This window comes from Hemitrygon akajei, chromosome 11, assembly GCF_048418815.1.
Source record: "Hemitrygon akajei chromosome 11, sHemAka1.3, whole genome shotgun sequence".
Taxonomy (NCBI): domain Eukaryota; kingdom Metazoa; phylum Chordata; class Chondrichthyes; order Myliobatiformes; family Dasyatidae; genus Hemitrygon; species Hemitrygon akajei.
Genome location: NC_133134.1, coordinates 128,810,508 through 128,830,883, shown reverse-complemented (window position 1 = coordinate 128,830,883; position 20,376 = coordinate 128,810,508). Strand labels below are relative to the sequence as shown.

At 39.7% G+C, this 20,376-nt stretch overlaps 1 protein-coding gene across 1 annotated transcript in view; it reads right to left on the bottom strand.

Annotated features, from left to right (window-relative positions):
* The window catches only part of kcng1 (potassium voltage-gated channel, subfamily G, member 1), a 29,508-nt gene extending 10,114 nt beyond the window's left edge, over positions 1-19,394 (bottom strand). Inside the window, exons 1-2 of the mRNA XM_073061653.1 lie at positions 19,197-19,394; positions 16,495-17,293 (exon numbers count right to left, since the gene is read on the bottom strand). Of these exons, the coding sequence (XP_072917754.1) occupies positions 16,495-17,253 (759 nt within the window). The 5' untranslated portion in view covers positions 17,254-17,293; positions 19,197-19,394. The remainder of the gene's footprint in view (positions 1-16,494; positions 17,294-19,196) is intronic.
* Positions 19,395-20,376: the final 982 nt, after the last annotated feature.

Genomic DNA, 20,376 nt, shown 5'->3' with positions numbered 1-20,376 from the left:
GGAGCTGCAGCTCGATGACCTTTGGCTTGTTAGGGAAAGTGAGGAGGTGATCGATAGGAGCTACAGGCAAATAGTCACATCAAGGTCACAGGCGACAGATAAGTGGGTGACTGTGCAGGAAGAGTGTCAGGAAATGGAAAGCACCCTTGTGGCTGCCCCCTTAACAATAAGTACTCCATTTTGAGTGGCTGTGCCTCTGGCACTGGGTCTGGCCCTATGGTTCAGATGGGTAGGGACCAGAACAGGACGGCAGCAGTAATGTTTCTGAATGCGTCGACAATATCCTGAAATGGGAGGGTGAGCAACCAGAGGTCGTAGTACACATTGGTACCAATGACAGGTAGAAAACTGGGGGAGGTCCTGAAAACAAAATACAGGGATTTAGGAAGGAATCTAAGAAACAGGACCTCAAAGGTAGTAATCTTGGGATTACTGCCTATGCCATGCGACAGTGAGTAAAGGAATAAAATGAGGTGGCGGATAAATGTATAGCTTAAGGATTGGATCAGGGGCAGGGATTCAGATTTCTGGATTATTGGAACCTCTTTGGGGGCAGGTGTGACCTGTACAAAAAGGACGGGTTGTCTCTTGAATCCCGGGGGGGGGGGGGGCAACATCCTGATGGGATGCTATTGGGGAGGGTCTAAGCTAGATTTTCAGGGGGGTGGGAACCGAAGTGAAGAGGTAGAGGATGGGGTGGTTGGTGCATAAGTAGAGACAGCTCGTAGGGAATTTTTGAGGAAGGATAGATGGATGATAGAGCAAAGATGCAGTCAGCCAGATGGTCTAGTTTAATGCCAGGAATATCATAAACAAGGGGAATGAACTTAGAACATGGAACTATGACATTGTGGTCATTACAGAGACTTGGATGTCTCAGGGGCAAGAATGGTTGCTGAGTATGCCAGGCTTTAGATGTTTCAAAAAGGACAGGGAGAGAGGCAAAAGAGGTGGGGGAGTGGCATTGCTAATCAGTGATATTGTCATGGCTGCAGAAAAGGAGAGGTCATGGAGAGATTATCGACTAAGTCAGTGTGGCTGGAAGTCAGAAACAGGAAGGGAGCAATAACTCTACTAGGTGTTTTTTTTTATAGATCCTCCCAGTAGTAACAGGGACGTCGAGGAGCAGATAGGGAGGCAGATTCTGGAATGGTGCAATAATAATAAGGTTGTTGTGATGGGATTTTAACTTTCCCGATGTTGACTGGCATCTTCCTAGAGCATGGGGTTTAGATGGGGTGGAGTTTGTTAGGTGTGTTCAGGAAGGTTTCTTGACACAATATGCAGATAAGCCAACTAGAGGAGAGGCTGTATTTGATCTGGTATTGGGAAATGAACCTGGTCAGATGTCAGACCTCTCAGTGGGAGAGCATTTTGGAAGTAGTAATCAAAAATCTTTCTCCTCAACCATAGTGCTGGAGAGGGACAGGAGCAGACTATTTTGGAAAACGTATAAATGATGCTATTAGGCAGGAACTTGGGAGTATAAATTGGAAGTAGATGTTCTTAGGGAAATGCATGGCAGTAATGTGGCAAATGTTCAGGGAAAAGGTATGCATACATATGTTCCATTGAGGCAGGGAAAGGATGGTAACACTTGAGCATATAGACATTAAGAAAGAGGATATGCTGGAGCTTTTGGAAAGTATTAAGTTAGATAGGTCATCAGGATTGGATGGAATATACCCCAGGCTACTGTGGGAAGCAAGGGAGGAGATTGCTGAGCCTCTGGTGATGATCTTTGTATCATCAACGGGGATGGGAGTACTGGAGGATTGTTCCCTTGTTCAGGAAAGGGTGTAGAGATAACCCAAGAAATTATAGACCAATAAGCCTTACTTCAGTCCTGGGCAAATTGTTGGAGAAGATCCTGAGAGGCAGGATTTATGAATATTTGGAGAGACATAATGGGATTAGGGATAGACAGCATGGCCTGATCTACATTGATTAACACAGAGCAGTGGATGTAGTGTATATGGATTTTAGCAAGGCATTTGATAAGGTTTCTCATACAAGGCTCATTCAGAGCTTAAGGAGGCATTGGATCCAGGGAAGACTAGCTTTGTGGATCCAGAATTGGCTTGCCCACAGAGGGAAAGGGTGGTTATAGATGGTCCGTATTCTGCATGGAGGTCGCTGACCTGTGATGTTTCACAGGGATCTGTTTCGGGACACCTCCTCTTTGCGAATTTTATAAATGACCTGGATAAAGAGGTAGAAGGGTGGGTTAGTAAGTTTGCTGATGACATAAAAGTTGGGGGTGTTTGGATAGTCTGGAGGATTGTCAGAGGCTACAGTGGGACATTAATAGGATGCAGAACTGGGCTGAGAAGTGGCAGATGAAGTGTGAAGAGGCTCATTTCAGTAGGTATAACTTGAAGACAGAATATAATATTAATGGTAAGACTCTTGGCAGTGTGGAGGATCTGAAAGATCTTTGGGTCCATGTCCATAGGACACTCAAAGCTGCTGCATAGGTTGTCAGTGTTGTTAAGAAGGTGTATGGTGTGTTGGCATTCATCAACCGTGGGATTGAGTTCAAGAGCCACGAGGTAAATTACAGATATAGAAGACGTTGGCCAGACCGCACTTGGAGTACTGCGTTCATTTCTGGTCACCTCACTACAGGAAGGATGTGGGTACTATAGAGAGAGTGCAGAGGAGATTTACAAGGATGTTGCCTGGAATGGAGAGCGTGTCTTATGCAAATAGGTTGATTGAACTTGGCTTTTTCTCCTTGGAGGGATGGTGGATGAGAGGTGACCTGATAGAGGTATATAAGATTATGAGAGGCGTTGATTGTGTGGATAGCCAGAGGCTTTTTCCCAGGGCTGAAATGGCTAACATGAGGAGTTATAGTTTAAAGTTGCTTGGAAATAGGTACAAGGGGGATGCCAGAGGTAAGTTTTTCCACACAGAGAGTGGTCGGTGTGTGGAATGCACTGCCAGCGAAGGTGGTAGAGGCGGATACAATAGGGTCTTCTAAAAGTCTCTTAGGTACATGGAGCTTAGAAAAATAGGGAAGTTCTAGGCAGTTTCTAGAGTAGGTTACACGGTCGGCACAACCCTTGTGGGCCGAACGGCTTGCAATGTGCTGTAGATTTCTATGTTCTATATTCCATATGCACCTTGGAAATGCAGTAGAGCGAACAGTTAACATTTTCAGTTCCTCCCTGACTTGCCTCCCCCCAGACAAAAATTGTTCCCCCAGACAATAATTCCTCCTGACACCCATACCCCTTATTGCCCTGACACCACTCACCCCCAACTCCTCTCACTACACCCCTCCACCAAGTCCCCTCACACCCTGACTCAATTTGGCAGAACTTAAATGTTCACTGGAATAATTATTTTTGATGGTTCCTACTCTCAAATTAAATTGAATTGTGTCCAGGCAGATGGTTTTGTGATAGAGGCAGACTATGGTACTGGACAGTTTGTGAATCAGAAATCAAGTTTGTCATTTCTCGAACAAATTCTCTGGGGGGGGGGGGGAGGTGGGAACCTGAGCAGGAAAGGACACTTCAGTTTGGTTTCCCAATTCCACTTGCTTAAGTTAGGCTTCCTCTTTCTTTTCACTTACCTGCTCACTACATGAGATACTATTCTTCATTTGGCAAAGTCGTATGACCTATAATATCATCATGCCTGTTAAAACACTGCTTACGGAGACCACCAGAGAATGCTGAATGCAGGAAATTTGTAACAGGCCAGTGGTCTGTGCTACCAATATAGTGTGATTCGGTTTTCATCTTACCCACGCGATGCCCTTCTGCATCGTGTTTCCTGGGAGACATCAGCAGGTGCATGATGTTGGCCAGTATATATCCTCTGGTGTGTGCAACAGCTCAGACAATTAGTACGACCAATTGTTACAACATGATTATACCATGATTACCAAGAAACTAATTTTGAAACTTGAAATAATTGGAGGAAATACAAACAGGAAATACTTCATAGATGCTAGAAATGCAGAGTAACACACACAGAATACTGCAAGAATTCATCAGAAATAAAGAGTTGACAATATGGTTCAAGGCCCTTCATCAGGGCTGGAAAGAAAGGAGGACAGAGCCAGAATAAAAAAAGTTTGGGGGGGCGGGAAGGGAAGGAGTACAAGTTAGAAGTTGATAGGTGAGGAGGAAGATGGGTGGGTGGGGGAGGATGTGTGAAGTGAGAAGCTGGGAGGTGATATGTAGAATAGGAAAAGGGTTGATAAAGGAGGAATCTGATCGGACAGTGGACCATGAGTGAAATGGAAGGAGGAAGGGCACCAGAGGGAGGTGACAGGCAGGTGAGGAAAAGAGAAGAGGTGAGAGGGAAGCCAGAAAAGGGATTGGAAGAAGAAAGAAGAGGAAGAGGGCAGAAATCACCAGAAATTAGAGGAATCAATGTCATGCCATCAGGTTGGAAGTTACCCAGACAGAATATGAAGAGTTGCTCCTCCAAATCAAGAGAGGCTTCACCTTAGCAGTAGAGGAGGCTATTGACTGACATGTCGGACTGGTAATAGAATTGGACTTAAAATGTTTGGCCACTGGGCAATCCTGCTTGTGCAGATGGAGTTAAATTGGAAACACAAGTAATTTGTACAATTGTAACATATGATAGATATTCACTATCCAGGGCCAGGGGGCCTTCTTCATTTGCAAAGCGCAGCTTTCTAACATAGCAGCTAACACTTGTGGAGATCAAAAGGTTGCTTTGAGTAGGTTAAACTTCCAATCAATATTCTGTATTCAGTTTCTTTTTGTAAACTGGAACCAGTCTTCAACTTTTAATGTAAATGGCAAGCAATAATCAGTCTGAAGTTAAAAGGACAGCTTTGCAAACAAACAGCACTGTCATTGACTTATGGATGTTGGCCCATGGCACCAGGGCTGCCTTTTCTAGAGATGCGGTTAATGGGGTTATGCTAATTGGTTTGTTTCAAACCAGACAATGCTAGCTAAGTTATTTAGATCAAGAAAGCTTGCAGACCAAATTGATACCATCACTTAGCACATTAAATGGCTGATAAGTTAATAGTTTTATTTTTGTGCTCAGAGAGTCAGCATTAATCTGGGAATTGTTGTCTCCAGAAGCTTTTAGACAATTTGTGTAAAATGGTGTCTGAAAAAAACTACCACCTGTGTGAAGTCACCTATGTGGCAAAAAATCAGTATAAATGAAAGAGAGCAATCAGCCTTATTAGGAATAGTCACAGAACAGCAAGAAGAATGACTGAAAGACAGGGTGAGCAGAATGCATTCCTCTGCCTTCGATTTCTGTGATGGATGATTTATTTGTCTGAAACCTGTTGACATGTCTTTTTAGCTCATAGAAATTGTATCCATGTTTGGGAAATCCTTTGTGTTTTAGAAATAGCTTGTAATTTGGAAGTATTTTTATTAGATAGAAAAACTCTTGAGCTTTAATTATGTTTAAGAATTTTGATTGGATTTAAATGTGTATCATTGAAAATAAATGAAATATGTTTAAACTAATTTATTAGCTGGAATATCTCCTCCTTGGTGGGAAGAGGGGACCCACCACTCAAATAGTGGGTATTGGCAGCTAAACTTGCCATGAAGGATAAATAGGGAAGTGAACTAGTCTTTGAAGAGTAGGTAGCTATGGTATAATTCCCCTTTAATAAGAGTACTCATAGTTCTCTCTCACTCACACACACACACACACACACACACACACACACACACACACACACACACACACACACACACACACACACACACACACACACACACACACACACACACACACACACACACACACACACACACACACACACACACACACACACACACACACCTGTAGTCCTTGCAAAAATATTAATCTGCCTAGACCCAGCAACCTCCACCCGGACCATAGCCCTGCATATCCCTCCCTCACATGTGCCTATCTAAATTTTTCTTAAATGTTGAAGTTGACTCAGCATCCACCACTATAGAGTCAAAGAAGTTCATAGAAAGTGGTGGAAGATCCTTTTAAATTTGGGTTAAATTTTTATCTATTAAATTTAAGAGAGATAGCTTTGGATGAAACAGTAAATTTCAAAATGGCAGCACCAATGCCAATTCAGCATCTCATGACTGTACTCTGCACATTCCCAATTTGGCAATGGCATGATTCACCTCACAAATATGTACAATACACAGGAATAAAACCTTGCTATCATTGTTTTATATCTTTACTTCCATCTCAGAATTGAAGCTCCTCAATTCATGTTTAACCATTAAACATAATGCAGAAATCGTAACTTGAGGAAACAAAGGGAAAAGAAACTTCAGATATTATTGGAATCTATTTATGCTCCTATCTTAATTAAAGTAAAACATATTTTCATATCATAGTGATAACATCTATTTATTTTTGTAAAATACCTCTCTTCAAAACGGTTGCTAAATTAACTTATTATCCATGGATCACTGCCTTTGAAATGATAAAGTGGCTCCATAAAGCTAGCTTTCAGCCTTTCATTAATCTTTTGTGTAATACAAGGTTTTGGTCTATGTTAACTATCAACTGTCATTAGGTTGTTCTGTTTAACCTCAGTTAAAGACAGGATTATTAAAACAATTATTAAATTACCTGTTAACATCGTAAAATATAATATCAAAACAGAAATTGCTGGAAATACTCTGCATGCCAGGCAGCATCATGGGAAAATTAAATGTTTCTTGAGAAATTGAAATAAAACTTTGGAATGAACGCAAAGGGGTGTGGAGGAGTCACAGCAGCTCTGATAATAATTGTTATGTTGTTGCATTATGTCTGTTTTATATAAGACGCTGAAGTTGCAGATTCTGTCCACTGGAGAGAGGCTTCCTTGGGAGTGGACTTCAGTTTTGATAACCCCAGAATTAGGCCCAATCCATCCTGCAAGCAGACTGTAGACTGAAATGCAAGTCTACTTTCATTTCAGGGCTACTGTAGATACTGATTAACTTGACTCTGACAAATTGCACTCGTTCCTCAATCACATTTTATTTACTAGTGCACAAGGAGAGCAGCGTGGCACCCACACTGCTCTGAAATTGGAACGAAGAAATGCTATTTTCTGACTGGCTGCATCACCGTATGGTACGGGGGAGGACTACTGCACAGGATCGAAGTGAGCTTCAGAGAGTTGTAAAATTAGTCAGCTCCATCATGAGTACTAGCCTCCATAGTATCCAAGCCATCTTCATGGAGCAGTGCCTCAGAAAGGCAGTGTCCGTTATTAAGGTCCCCCACCAGCCAGGACATGCCCTCTTCTCACTGTTACCATCAGGTAGGAGGTACAGAAGCCTGAAGGCACACACTCAGCCATTCAGGAACAGCTTCTTCCCCTCTGCCATCCGATTCCTAAATGGACATTGAAACCATGAACACTGTCTCACTCTCTACTTTTTTTTGCATTACTTACTTAACTATTTAAAAAAATATATACACACACACTTACTGTAATTCAGTTTTTTTTTCTATATGTATCATGTATTACATTGTAATGCTGCTGTATGTTAGCAAATTTCATGACATATGCTGGTGATATTAAACATGATTCTGATTTATACAGAAATTGACTAGTTGAATACAAATAGGGATCCAAGGGAAAAATTGTGCACTTCTGAATCCCATAATTTGCATATTTGAGTCTAAACATAATACATAATTTGTGTTCGTTAGATCTACATGTTAAAGGCCAATAATACTTGAGAAGCAGTAAAATGACTGTCCGAGGGTCACTCTAGAATGCTTCGTTTGCATCCTATCTTGTCCTGGTATGCTCACTGACTTTGGTTCCCAGGCTTGAGTAGAAAGGCTGTACAAGAGTTAGGCTTTCAAGGACAATGGGTGACTTTGTCAGCTTATCATCCTGACTTGCTGTCTTGGTGAGCTTTAACACAGAGAAAGACTGGACAAAGTGCCTGTGCTATGTTGCAATTTCCACACTACCATCAAGAGACTTTCACATATACTGAAACATTCCTCCTGGCTTTACATTAAACCCAGTGCCAAATTCTAGACATTGCTTCACCCTCTATGCCTATTAATCTCCTAATGCTAACTACTACCACTCCAGATTTCTGCCTCTGGAGACTGGAGCATCACCATGCATCCCCCAAATAGAGAAGACTGGCAAGGTCACACAATATTACAAAGCTTTATAGCCTCTGGCCTCCAAGTAATGGGTACAAACCCATTTCTAGTCAGTCCAGCTTCTGATTACACCTAGCAGGTTTCTCACATACGTCAGAAATGGAATCAATAAAAACAAATCTGGTAAAAAGATGTGTAGTATAGACTTTAAGCACCTTATTGGATAAAATAGGACTTCATCAAATTAAAAAGGACTAGCTTTGTTTTAAGTACAGCTATAGACACTTTTTATGATATCTGCATATCTGGTTCAGTATGTTTCCTTCTTCAGATCATGCACCATAGGCAATAATTGACCAGAATGCATTCATATCAAAATTGGCAAGAGAGGTTAAGCATGGCATTACAAAATTTTTTTCAGAACTAAGGACTCCTTTGTAGCGCAAATCAGAGAATTAAAATGGAAGTTTGTGTATTTAATCTACCAATAAGTACTCTTATTGATACAGATGCAGTTCTTTATTTTAGGGTTATTGTATTCTGAATAGAGTTAAAATCTGGTGCAATTTGCTTTGTTTCTAAGTGTATCGATATTTCAGTGGTGCTTTAAAATGGTATTTTCAGTCAATCACATGAAGAAATTTGGAATTAAAGTGGAAGGATACAATTTTCTACAGTACACTAACTTTTATACACCAGCTGCAAAATTTGCTTCAGGTTTCTTTATGTAGAAACGTAGTACAGCCTGCAGAACTGCTGCCTCACAATTCCAGTGACCCAGGTTAGCTTTGACAACTAGTGCCGTTTGTGAGGAGTTTGCAGAGATTCTCTGAGATTATTCCAGGAGCTCTGATTTTCTTCCATAACCTAAAGGCACTTGGGTTAGTAGTTCAACTGGCCACTAGAAAATTATCTCTTGTGGGTGGGTGACTGGTAGAATCTGAGGGGATGTGAGGAAAGTAAAATTAGATTACTGTATGATTATTGCAAATGAGAGCTTGATGGTCAGTGCAGACTTTGTGGATCGAGTGTCCCGTTTCCATGATGAGCGAGACTGACTCTCATGAAAGACTTCAAGAAAAATAAGGATGCGATAGTAGGTGATTTTACCTTCCCGCATATTAAATGGAACTCCCGTACTGTAAAAACGCTGGGGGGGGGGGGGGATAGAGTTTGTCAAACGTGTTGTGGAAAGTTTCCTTAAGCAATATAAAGAGGTCCCAACTGGAAAGAGTGCATTAGACTCAGGTATCTGCTGTAGGCCAAAAGCTGGCAGTAAACAACAAGCAGTCGAGATGTTCAACAATTATTCATCAATAATTTTTCTGTTCTCAAGTGCAGCTCTGCCACAGACTGAGAACAAGAAGCTTCATTCAATGACTCAAGGGCTCAAAGACCCAATAAGAATAAAATCTACTTCTATTTTTTTGACATATTTATTTTGTAGCTGCCCTGGCATAAATTGCAGACATTTCTGGCAAAGGGTCGAATGTGTAAATGAATTAAGAAAATTCAAATTTGATCCAGTCTACACTGTTACTTTACCTAAAACTAAAGCTTTCATCAATAGACTTTAAATCTGTACTTCTGTACTTTTACCTAGTCTGGCAGCATGAGTGAGATATTGGGAATTCAGATCCTGTTTAAATCAATCAACACAACACAATTTTGTCTTATCTTTTCAAAATGAATAATTACCTTAATTTATACTGTAGAGAGGCAATTATAGTTAAGTTCAAATAAAGCTGTAGTCGTGAGAAAAGAAGTATAAACTGGAGTGGAGCTGGAATGCCATAAAAGTATCTGAAGTAGTTTGATGCGGGTAAAAATGTATAAATAACTGTAGCCAACAAAATGTAAATATTGGTTTAAAAATACTCCGAGGGCTGGACAGTATGCAGTTCCAGATTATTTATATACATAACAGACAAGATTTAATGAAAGGTATCTTTTCCCCAAAAGCAGTACACCTCAATAATTTTTTTGCTTCGATCTATAAATCCCACCATTAATCTACAGTATTTGCCTCTCCCAAAGTTATCATTAAAATTGATGATTTGAAGCAAAATTGGATCACAGTATCTTTATGGGGTGTCATCTAATCTGTTCTTGGAACTTCCCCGATGGCAAAAAAATTGCTTTGAATTTACTGTCTAATTTCAAGTATAAACCAAAGGATAAACTTATGTTCCTCTACCAACCTATTTCCACCGAAACAGCAGGATTTAAAAAAAGTGATGGATAAAATAAAGGAACTTAAGATCAATTATACTCTATGATCTGATGGTTTTTAGCCTCAAGTATTCAAATAAATAGCTAGGGAACTGCAGCTCTGTTAGGACTCACTGTTCAGAATTCTTTGAATTCAGGAATCGTACCTTTGGGATAAAAATATCATTCCATTATTTCAGAAGGGAAAGAGAAACAATAAACCTTCCATTTTTTCATCAGTTGTAGAGAATACACTGAAATCAAGTATGCAATAAAAAGATTAACAAACACTTGAAAGAGTATGAGCCAATGAAAGAATTAACATAGATATATGACTACCCATGACAAGCCAAGCTGTGTTGTTTCCTGAACTTTGACTTTATAGCCTTCCAGAGAGTATTGGATATTGTCTGTTGGTGAACCTCATGAGCAAAAATGAAAGTGCATGGAAATCAAAGTGCTTTGTGACATGGGTTTGTAATATTTTAGGAGAAGTAGTTGATAAAATTTAAAATATTCCATGCTCTATATTCATATTTCCATAAAATCTTCCTCCAATCCACTTTATCAGAATCTGTAATCTATGACAAGGATGAAGTAATAATGAATACTATGCATAAATTTATAAATGTCACTGGAAGGAGGTATGAGTGACTGTGGGGTTTCCAAAGTGACATAACTGTACTAACTGATAGATATAACTACAGAACTTAGGACTCATTGTGGGAAATTATGAATCTATTTGCTTTAATTCTAAGAAAGATATGTGAAAGTAGGTTCTTAGTGACTAAGCAATTTGGTAGTCTACACACAAAAATCAAAACAGCAAGCTTAAAGCTAAATTTAGTCTAATAAACTGCTGGGTTTTAATAAATGGGGATGAAAATACAAAACTGAAGAAAATGTATATACTTCTATTTACCACTTTGCCTCAAATCCATTTGCAATCCATTTTTCAGTTTTGTGCTTTGTTACTTAACCTTCAATCAGATAAATACAAAATTACCAGAATGATTCAAAGGGTTAAATTGAGGAAAGGCAACAGAATATATTTTGTTTTCCTTTGAATTTTGAAGGTTTGGGGAAATTAGTCCTTAAAATGCCAAATAGATTCTATGGCTTAAATAACAAGAAATTTCTTCTTTTGTTGAAGAAACCCAAAACAAGGGTGAATAACTTTAAAATTAAACTTTGGGCATTAGATGTGAAAATCAGGAAGGAGATTTTCATTACAGAAGGGGTGATTAAAATTTTAATCTCTTTTTCCTAAATAGGCATGAAAAGTATCAAAAGAGATGAAACAAAGGCTAGTTAAAGGATTGTAGGCACAAGCCGTACATGGTCAAAAAGCATGATGAAACAGGCTCTTTGGTGTTAATGTATTCCCATGATCCTCCAATGAAGATCCTCCCCCATCTTATGGGGAAAAAAATGTGTTTGTTGTGCTTAGATCAAAGTGAGCATTTTTAATACTAACAAAGTAGCACTTATGCTTCAGGTCTCCTTTCCCTTGCATATAAACATACACATTAGAGCAGCTGTGAGCCCCTCATGCCATCCAATAAGAGCAATGTTGAGGCTTTATAACATATATGTCAAACTCAAGGCCCGCGGGCCAAATCCGCCAGCGGTGGAATTATCTTTGGCCCGCGAGATAATATCTAATTACTATTAAAGCTGGCCCCAGTAATCGAAGCGCCTATGGCGTATGATATGGCTAATGCTGAGTTTATTCAGGTACCAGGTTTTCAGGGTTTTTAGTGTTTATTCGGCAGTCTTCCTCATAAGAAATGGCATTTGTAAAGTGAAACACTTTGTAGTTATAGCAGAGACTGAGACACATGAGAGCAGGCTGAAAAAACGGAGGCAACGAAAGCTGCGTTCGCACGCGTCCGACTGATCCGGCCCGCATGAAGCTGCATTTTGCTCAATCCGGCCCATGACCTAAAATGAGTTTGACACCCCTGCTTTATAAAGACTGGTGAGGCCTCACTTGGATGAGCAGTTTTGGGCCACTTATCTAAGAAAGGATATGCTGACATTGGAGAGGATTCAAAGGGGGTTCACAAAAATGATTGCAAGGATTATCATACGAAGAGCATTGGATGGCTCTGGGCCTATACTCATTGGAATTCAGAAGTATGAGGGTAACCTAAATGAAACCTGTTGAATGTTTGAAGGCCTCGATAGAGTGGATGTGGAGAGAATGCTTCTGATGGTGGGGGAGCTTAGGACCAGAGGAGACACCTCAGATAAAGGGGCATCCTTTTAGAATGGATATGAGGAGGAGTTTATTGAGCCAAAGAGCAGTGAATCTGTGGAATTTGTTGCCACAGGTGGCTGAGGAGGCCAGGTCATTTGGTATATTTAAGGCAGATTCTTGACTAGTCAGGTGATGAAGGGACACCGGGAGAAGGACAGAGATTGGGGCTGAGAGCAAAACTGGATTAGCCATGATGAAATGGCGGAGCAGACTCAATAGGACAAATGGGCCCTAGTTCTGCTCCTATATCTTATGGACTTATAGTCTTATCTGACTGTGATCTCAGCTTCATATTCTCAATACTCCTAATAACCCATGACTCATTGGTTATCAAAGATCTGTCAGATATCTACCCTAAAAATATTAAAAGTTTCTGCTTCCATTTTCCTCATCTGCCTTAAATGGGTAACCAATTATCTTTAAGCAGTGACTTCTAGAGCAATACAGCGCAGATACAGTCTCTTCAGCTTAACCCTTTCACGGCAACCACATGCCCACCCAGCTAGTCCTAATTTTCTGTGTTCAGCCTATATCTCCAAAGCACTGCCCCTCCACAAGCCTACCTTCATCTGCAGTTCATTCCAGATCCTCATTACTCTGTGTCTGAAAAGTTGCCTTTTAAATCTTTCCCCTCTCAACCTAAAACTACGCCCATTAGTTATGGACTCCCTTACCCTGGGGGGGGGGGGGGAACTGTTATTGTCCACCATATCTATACCTTCCATGATTTAAACCATTCCTATAAAGTTATCCCTCATTTTCCGATATTCCAAGGCATAATGAAGTAAATTGGCCAACCCCTCCCTATATCTCAGGCCCTCTAGTTTAGCACTCTTTCCATCAGTTCTATATTCTTCCATAAGAGGAAACATTTTTTTTTTCTTATCCACCCTGCCAAGAACTCTCAAGACCTGATAGGTTTCTTGAAATATTACCTTTGCTTTCTTCTCCATAGATGCTGTCTGATCTGAGTGCTACTTGAATTTTTTGTTTTTACCACAATGCCTGTACTCAACCAGGACCAAGAGCAGGGAGCACCCAGATCTGCAGTTTCCCCTCCCACAGGCACACCATCCTGATTTTGAGATAATCACAATAGCAATTGCTGGGTCTAAATTCTGAAATCAACCGGCCACCAGCATTGTGGGAGAACTTTTCCCAGAAGGACTGTAGAGGTTGAAGACTGAGGCCCACCATCCTATTGTCATGGGCTTTTAAAGAGAGGCAATAATATAAGCCTTGCCAGTAATTCCCAGATCCCACTTAAAATGTCTTTGAAATGGGTGAAGGCTATAAACAGAAAAAAATAATGTTGATCTAAACTACATAGCCTCAATTAAATATAATTTCTCAGAATCAGTTGACTCTAGATTGTTTCTCAGTATGGGGTAATATTCTTTCTACAGGGTGCAGTTACTTGTCTGAATCTCAACTTCTCTTTTTGAAGACGCAAGAGAAGACCAGAAGGCATTCTAGTTCCATACTTTCAAATATGAATCATTTGTCTAGATATTGGCACTGATATTTAAATTAGTAAGTGTAATTTTGGAGTCAGCCTTGAGCAGGTATAAGGAATAAAACCAACTTGGAATCTCAAATGACTTAAATGGGAATGCTTTATATTACAGTACAGCTAACTCAAATTAGGTTCTGATGTTTATGTTTTTAAGGCATCGTTCATGTGTGCATGCACAAAATATTTGGTGATGGAATGTGTGGTGATCACAAATGCTCTGTCCCAGATATTGTTTATGCCTCATCCCTGATGTGTAATTTTGTAAGTTTCCATTTCTATGTGAGTGCTCATCTGAGTTTTCCAAAGGACCAGTGTTACCACTGTTTTCGATCATCTGAATGTCAATTCAGCAAGTGCTAATATGCACTGTTTCTTTGGAATGTTCGCATTCACCACCCCATCCCCCCAGTGTTTTGTGATGATTGTTTATATTGTTGTTTTTTATATTTAATGATATAGTGTTGAATAGGCCCTTCCAGCCCTCCGAGCCATGCTGCCCAGCAATCCCACAACCCTGATTAACCCTGACCTATTCACGGGACAATTTACAATGATCATTTTAACAGCCCAGTATGTCTTTGGACTGTGGGAAGAAACCAGAGGACCCAGAGAAAACCCATGCATTCCACAGGGAGGACGTACAGAGACTCTTTACAGAACGGTACCAGAACTGAACTCCAAACTGCAGAACATTCCGAGCTGTAGTAGTATCAAGCTAATTGATAGGCTCACATGGGACTAGTTTTGGAAGTAAGCAATTTCAGAATCAGAGACAGGTTTAATATCATCGGCATATGTCATGAAGTTTGTTGTCTTTGCAACAATAGTACAATCCAACACATAATAATAGAAAAAACATGAATTAACTAAGTATATATATTAAATAATTAAATGACCTGGGTGATGGGGGTCCTTAGTGATAGATGCCACCTTTTTGAGATATTACTCCTTGAAGATATCCTGGATTCTATCCTGCCCATGATGGAGCTGACTAAGTTTACAACTCTGCTGCTTATTTCTGTGGTTCTAAACAGGACTTAAAGGTACATTTGTAAGGTTTTTTAAAATCTCAGTTATAGTTAATATGATCAAACAACTCTACTAACAATGAAGGAACACATTTGTGTGCTCTTCATTTTCTGTTATTTTAAAATAGAGAAATCACTTCTCATTAAGATAGCAGTGTCTTTACTTTTGCAGGGGATTAAGAGGTCTGGTTGGTCACTGAAAGCTCCAACAAACTTTGACAGAGCTGGTTTTGAAAGTGCCCTTACTAATTACACCATTACTAGTGCATTACGATAATTCGAGTGCACTAAAATGCACTGCAGGAAGCTGCAGAGAGTAGTATACTCTGTCCAATGCATCATGCGGACATCTCTCCCCACCATTGACAGTAACTACAGATGCTGCTGCCTCTAGAAGGCAGACCCCATCGAAGATCCACACCATCCCACTCATGGCCATCTTTTTGCAGCTGCCATCGGGGAAGAGAATTCCACACCATCAGGTTCAAGAACATTTATGTCCCTTCAACCAACTGCCAAAACCCTAGTCATCACTTCAGCATTACGACCACTCTGATCACTCTGCACCAAAATGGACTTTGTTCTACCCTTTTCCTTGTAAAAATTTGTGTATATTATATGTCTGGTTTTTTTGTGAATGCTTATATGATGCTATTTACCTGTGATAGTGCTGCCAGTCAGCTTTTCATTGTAGCTGAGCATGCATGCACTTGTGCATAAGAAAATAAAATTGATTCAATAGCTAGGGTTGCTATCTTTTGAACACACAAGATTTTTTTCTTAGTGGTCAGAAGTATGAAACATAACGGGAATATAAATAATATAACAAAATGTTTTCAGTGGCAGAAGCATTAGAACTTGTTGATCTAGATATGAGATGGCTGGCAAAAGAATTAATGGTAATGTAAAGTTAGCATTTCCTTGCCCAGTTTCTTTTGTGATCTGTAATGTAGTGTCTGAAAGCATAATGGAAGCAGATGTAATACAATGTTCAGGGGAATTGGATAATATTTGAAAGGAAAGTTACAACGCCATAGGGAAAAAGTAGAGGAGCTGAGTTAATGGACTAACAATTAAATAGCTAGCACAAACAATGGGTCAAATGACTTTTTCCTAATTTGCATCAGTCCATGACTTTATGAAACTTATTATATAATTAGTGAACTTTAAGAAAATAAGCTATGACTATATATGAACATGCAATAACTATATTGCCACAAGCTTGCCTGAGCTAAGTTTCTATACATTATTTTTAAATGATTGGTTAGAATAATACCACTGAACATTGAAGCTAAATTATGTCTTGCATTTTGAAGTTAACAGTTGTTTATAACTGTGGTTTAACCATACACTATTAAAATTTAATTCACTATGATGTATAAAAGCAAACTTACTTTATCCTCTTCTGCTCTGAGGTCAGGCATGGTACTGATGGATAGATTAACTACAGTAATCGTCACAAATATAACAGAGAGACAGGCAAAGATTTTTCCTGGAAGCCCTGACTGGGGGTTTTCCACCATGTCCCTGAGCTTTGTCATGAATTGATTACATTTCGATGACTCTACCAAATCAACCAACTTTTCACCTTCTACCAGATCTTCCTCAATAGCATTCATTTCTGCAAATTCCTCAATTTTTTGCAGGTATCGGCGACGGCAGCACCACTCCAGGTTGTCGTCTTCGATGCCCCAATATAGCAACTCTTCTTGGAAGGAAAGGGCACACATTTCCCTCAAAAGTCTCAACTTCCCAGCTCTTAAGAAAGTCAGTATTGTTTTAAAGGCACCTGGATTTCGATCAAAGAAATATTCATTGGATGTCACATCATAATCGTCACAAATTTTCATTATTTCATCGAAGGTATGACAAAATCGAAGTTGTCCTAGGCGTGTTAAAGGAAAGTCATCCAGTGTGGTCCATGGTAATAAGTACTTTATTCCCCCAACATTTATTACAACATGATGTTTGCGATCCCCTGGGAGTGCACTGCTAAACAAGTCTTCTTGAGGAGAAATGAGGTGAGCTCGATTATAAAACACACCTTTCAAAGTTTGTGTTTCATTGTAGACTGCTTGATTAAAAGAGGAGTCGGAAGCACAGCTAAGGGCGCTGTAATCATAGTCCGAACTGTCACCTGCCAGCAAAGTCATCCTGGATGGATCTCCTCACATCACTAACACCAGGCACAAGCTATAAGAAAGAGAAGAGGGTGAAAGTACCATGAACATTAATCCATGTGAGAGCATTATTAACTGTGGAAAGTTAACTCTAAGTGGCCCTTTAACCTTAAAAAATATCACAAACAGGTCTTAACTGATCATTTGTGTTATCATTATCACCCGTGAAAAAGATTAATTCTACTCCGCTGAAGATTATCCTGGGATTCACAACCTTCACAGGTTATCTCCCAAATTTGAAACAATATTTTAACTTTAACCACTTCAAAAATTAATAAAAGATCATGTCCGCAACATCATGACACAAATCCAATCCATCGTACCTGTACATCCCTTGGATTGATCTCTACAGCATGAAATGATTAACTCTTACACTTATTTTATTGCATTATTGTATTGATTTATGGGGCTAACTAATAAATCTGGGCACAATGATTAAGGTCCATTAATGAACAATAGATTAATGAAGGACTCATTGCTTGACCATTTATTTATTCATGTTGAACAAAAGACTTGGACAAAGGCAGCCTTTACTACATTAAGAGGTTATTATATTTTCAATTTTGCCCACTGCCAATAATCTACTTGCTGCCAGCGGAAAGGAGTGGTGTTCCCTCCTCCAACTATATCTCAACTGCATTGTAAACATTTCCTTAAACAAAATAACAGAACGACAAATCAGTTTGAAACAACCAGAGAACTGAATTTGTTTTATGTAAGACTTCTTCGAGGTGAGTATTTTTTAATATTTTACAGAGCAGCTGCTTCTTCTTTCTGAAGGTTTTGATGAAACCACTTCGTGTTCAGAACCGGGTCCTACTCTCTATCAGCAGGTAATATAGCAGAAATTGACTTGCAGTGCCATGAATGGATACAACACTCCGCTGGGCCTGACCACTTCAGAAATAAAATACTGAATCACAAATCATAGAAGGAGTTGCAAACTGCCCAACTTAGAATGCTCGGAATTTACCGCTAAACATACATTTTCAGTCCAATGCAAATGACAGCCAGTGGATTAAATTACACGTTAAACAAACATTCTCACGTGCGTTATATCGAGAAGACAATAATGGGCATCTTTAAACTTTTTAAAGACAACATAATCTTGTCAAATTGACCTTTGAACTCAGCGTGATCCCATGATGGCATCAATAAATATAACTCGTATACAATCCAGGTAAAACATCTTTTGCTGTATCTGAATTAAATTTTAAAGAACATTTTCCTCCAATGCTTATCCTTATAATTCGAGACAAAGCACGGATATATACACACATACATATTTTCACCTGTTGCAGATATTTGTCTTTTTACGAAGCATTGACTCGTTATTAATCACTATTCATTGCCACTACAAGCTGCCACGCAACAACATTCTAAATTAGCATCGCCACCATATCAGGAACACGCTGTGGTTGTGCAGAATCTGTAAATAGCTTTAACGTCTTCGAGAAAAGGGGTGAAACAAACTGGACAGTCAGTATCTCAACTAAACAAAAACAGCCAACAAGACGGTGGTTCTGACAAGTTCCTGGTGTGGAGCGTTTGTACTTAGTGGAAACTGAACGAAATGATTATGGTTTAATCGAGTTACATCGCTTAGGGAGTCGCACGCTGGACATTAAACACGCATTTCACTGGAAGTAGAAAACTAAAAGCAAAACGAATGCACGGACCAAAAATTCAGACATTTCACTTGGTCACCACCCAGTACTAAGACCAATTTAAAGTTTCAAAAACGTGTTGAGCTCCCCTTTTTGACCCTGTAATATCGATTCCTTTGAATTATCGCCACCGTGGCTGCCACTACAACACTAAATCATAGGAAACGACAAGATCTCATCTCGGTTCATCCTTAAACACATAACCACATCATGGATAAAAACGTAACGAATTAATATGTGAACACTTACACTTATGCTAATCTAATACCACGCGGAGAAAGTTCTTCGGATCTCCAGCTGAGATTAAAGTTACTTTTAACTGCGGGGCTGTTACTCGACAACTCGTTGCAACTACACCTTGCACCAACGTCTACCCATATAAAGTATAACGAGTGGAAATGGTATGCAAAGTACAAGAGCATCAGAGCCAACAGGCTGCAATCTCATCGCCTCCAACAGACTGTTCTGACGCCACTCGGAGGACGTGCTCGGTGATTGAGAAGGTTTGACTGAAATCCATGGCAACCAGCGCTTTCAGAATGGAGGATTTCCCCCCCACCCCTCCTCTCCTTTAAGTAGAAATGATCAAGCTGAGGGGAAACAAATCACAGTGAGCATGTACAGTCTAACAAAAGGGGCAGCTCTCCCACATCTTCTGATTGATCTAAATGTAAGTTATCTTGTAAATAAGCTCTCAACTGCACTCAAAAATATAAACCCCGAACGTTTTGTTTCACCGTATTGTTTAGGATTTATAACAATATCGACACCGAGATATACTGCAACATGTCCGTGGAGCGGTTCAGTTTAACCCTGGCGTCCTCAAGGTGTTCTGCTCTGAAAGAAATACACCATCTATGGAAGAGCCTGTTCTTTTAAAAATGGCAAAGCAAAACCACATAACTGCTTGTTATAACTGCTTGTTATGGTGGGTAATAATGATCAGAGAACAAAGTGACATCAAGTAATGCGACACAACTAATACTTAACCTAGTTGTATCTTGTCCTCACTGTGTCGCGGTGGAACAATTAATCTTGTTGGCTCTTCCTCTGTATTTAATGTTTACATTTTAATTCAGTTTTAATTCCAACTCTTGATCTTTGTTTATTCTTGCCTATTTCATTAAATGGAAAGTGAGATATGCAGATTTGCCAGTAAACATGAACTTATTACATCAAATTATTGTTCAGCTACATCAGAGGTGCACTAAGTGTGGTTGAATTCCCTTAAAACCCTGCTGTATTTTTAGTCCCTTTCCAGTATTTGAATATATAATTCCCGATCCTGGTTCACTCAGCTAGAAGCAAATACCCATCAGCGCAAAGAGAGCCTAGGACAGAAAACCAGCTACAGTTTTTGTTCTTAGCATATGTTGATTTGACCTAACAGGCTAGAGCATAACTGGAAACTCCTAGCAACCTGTAGTTG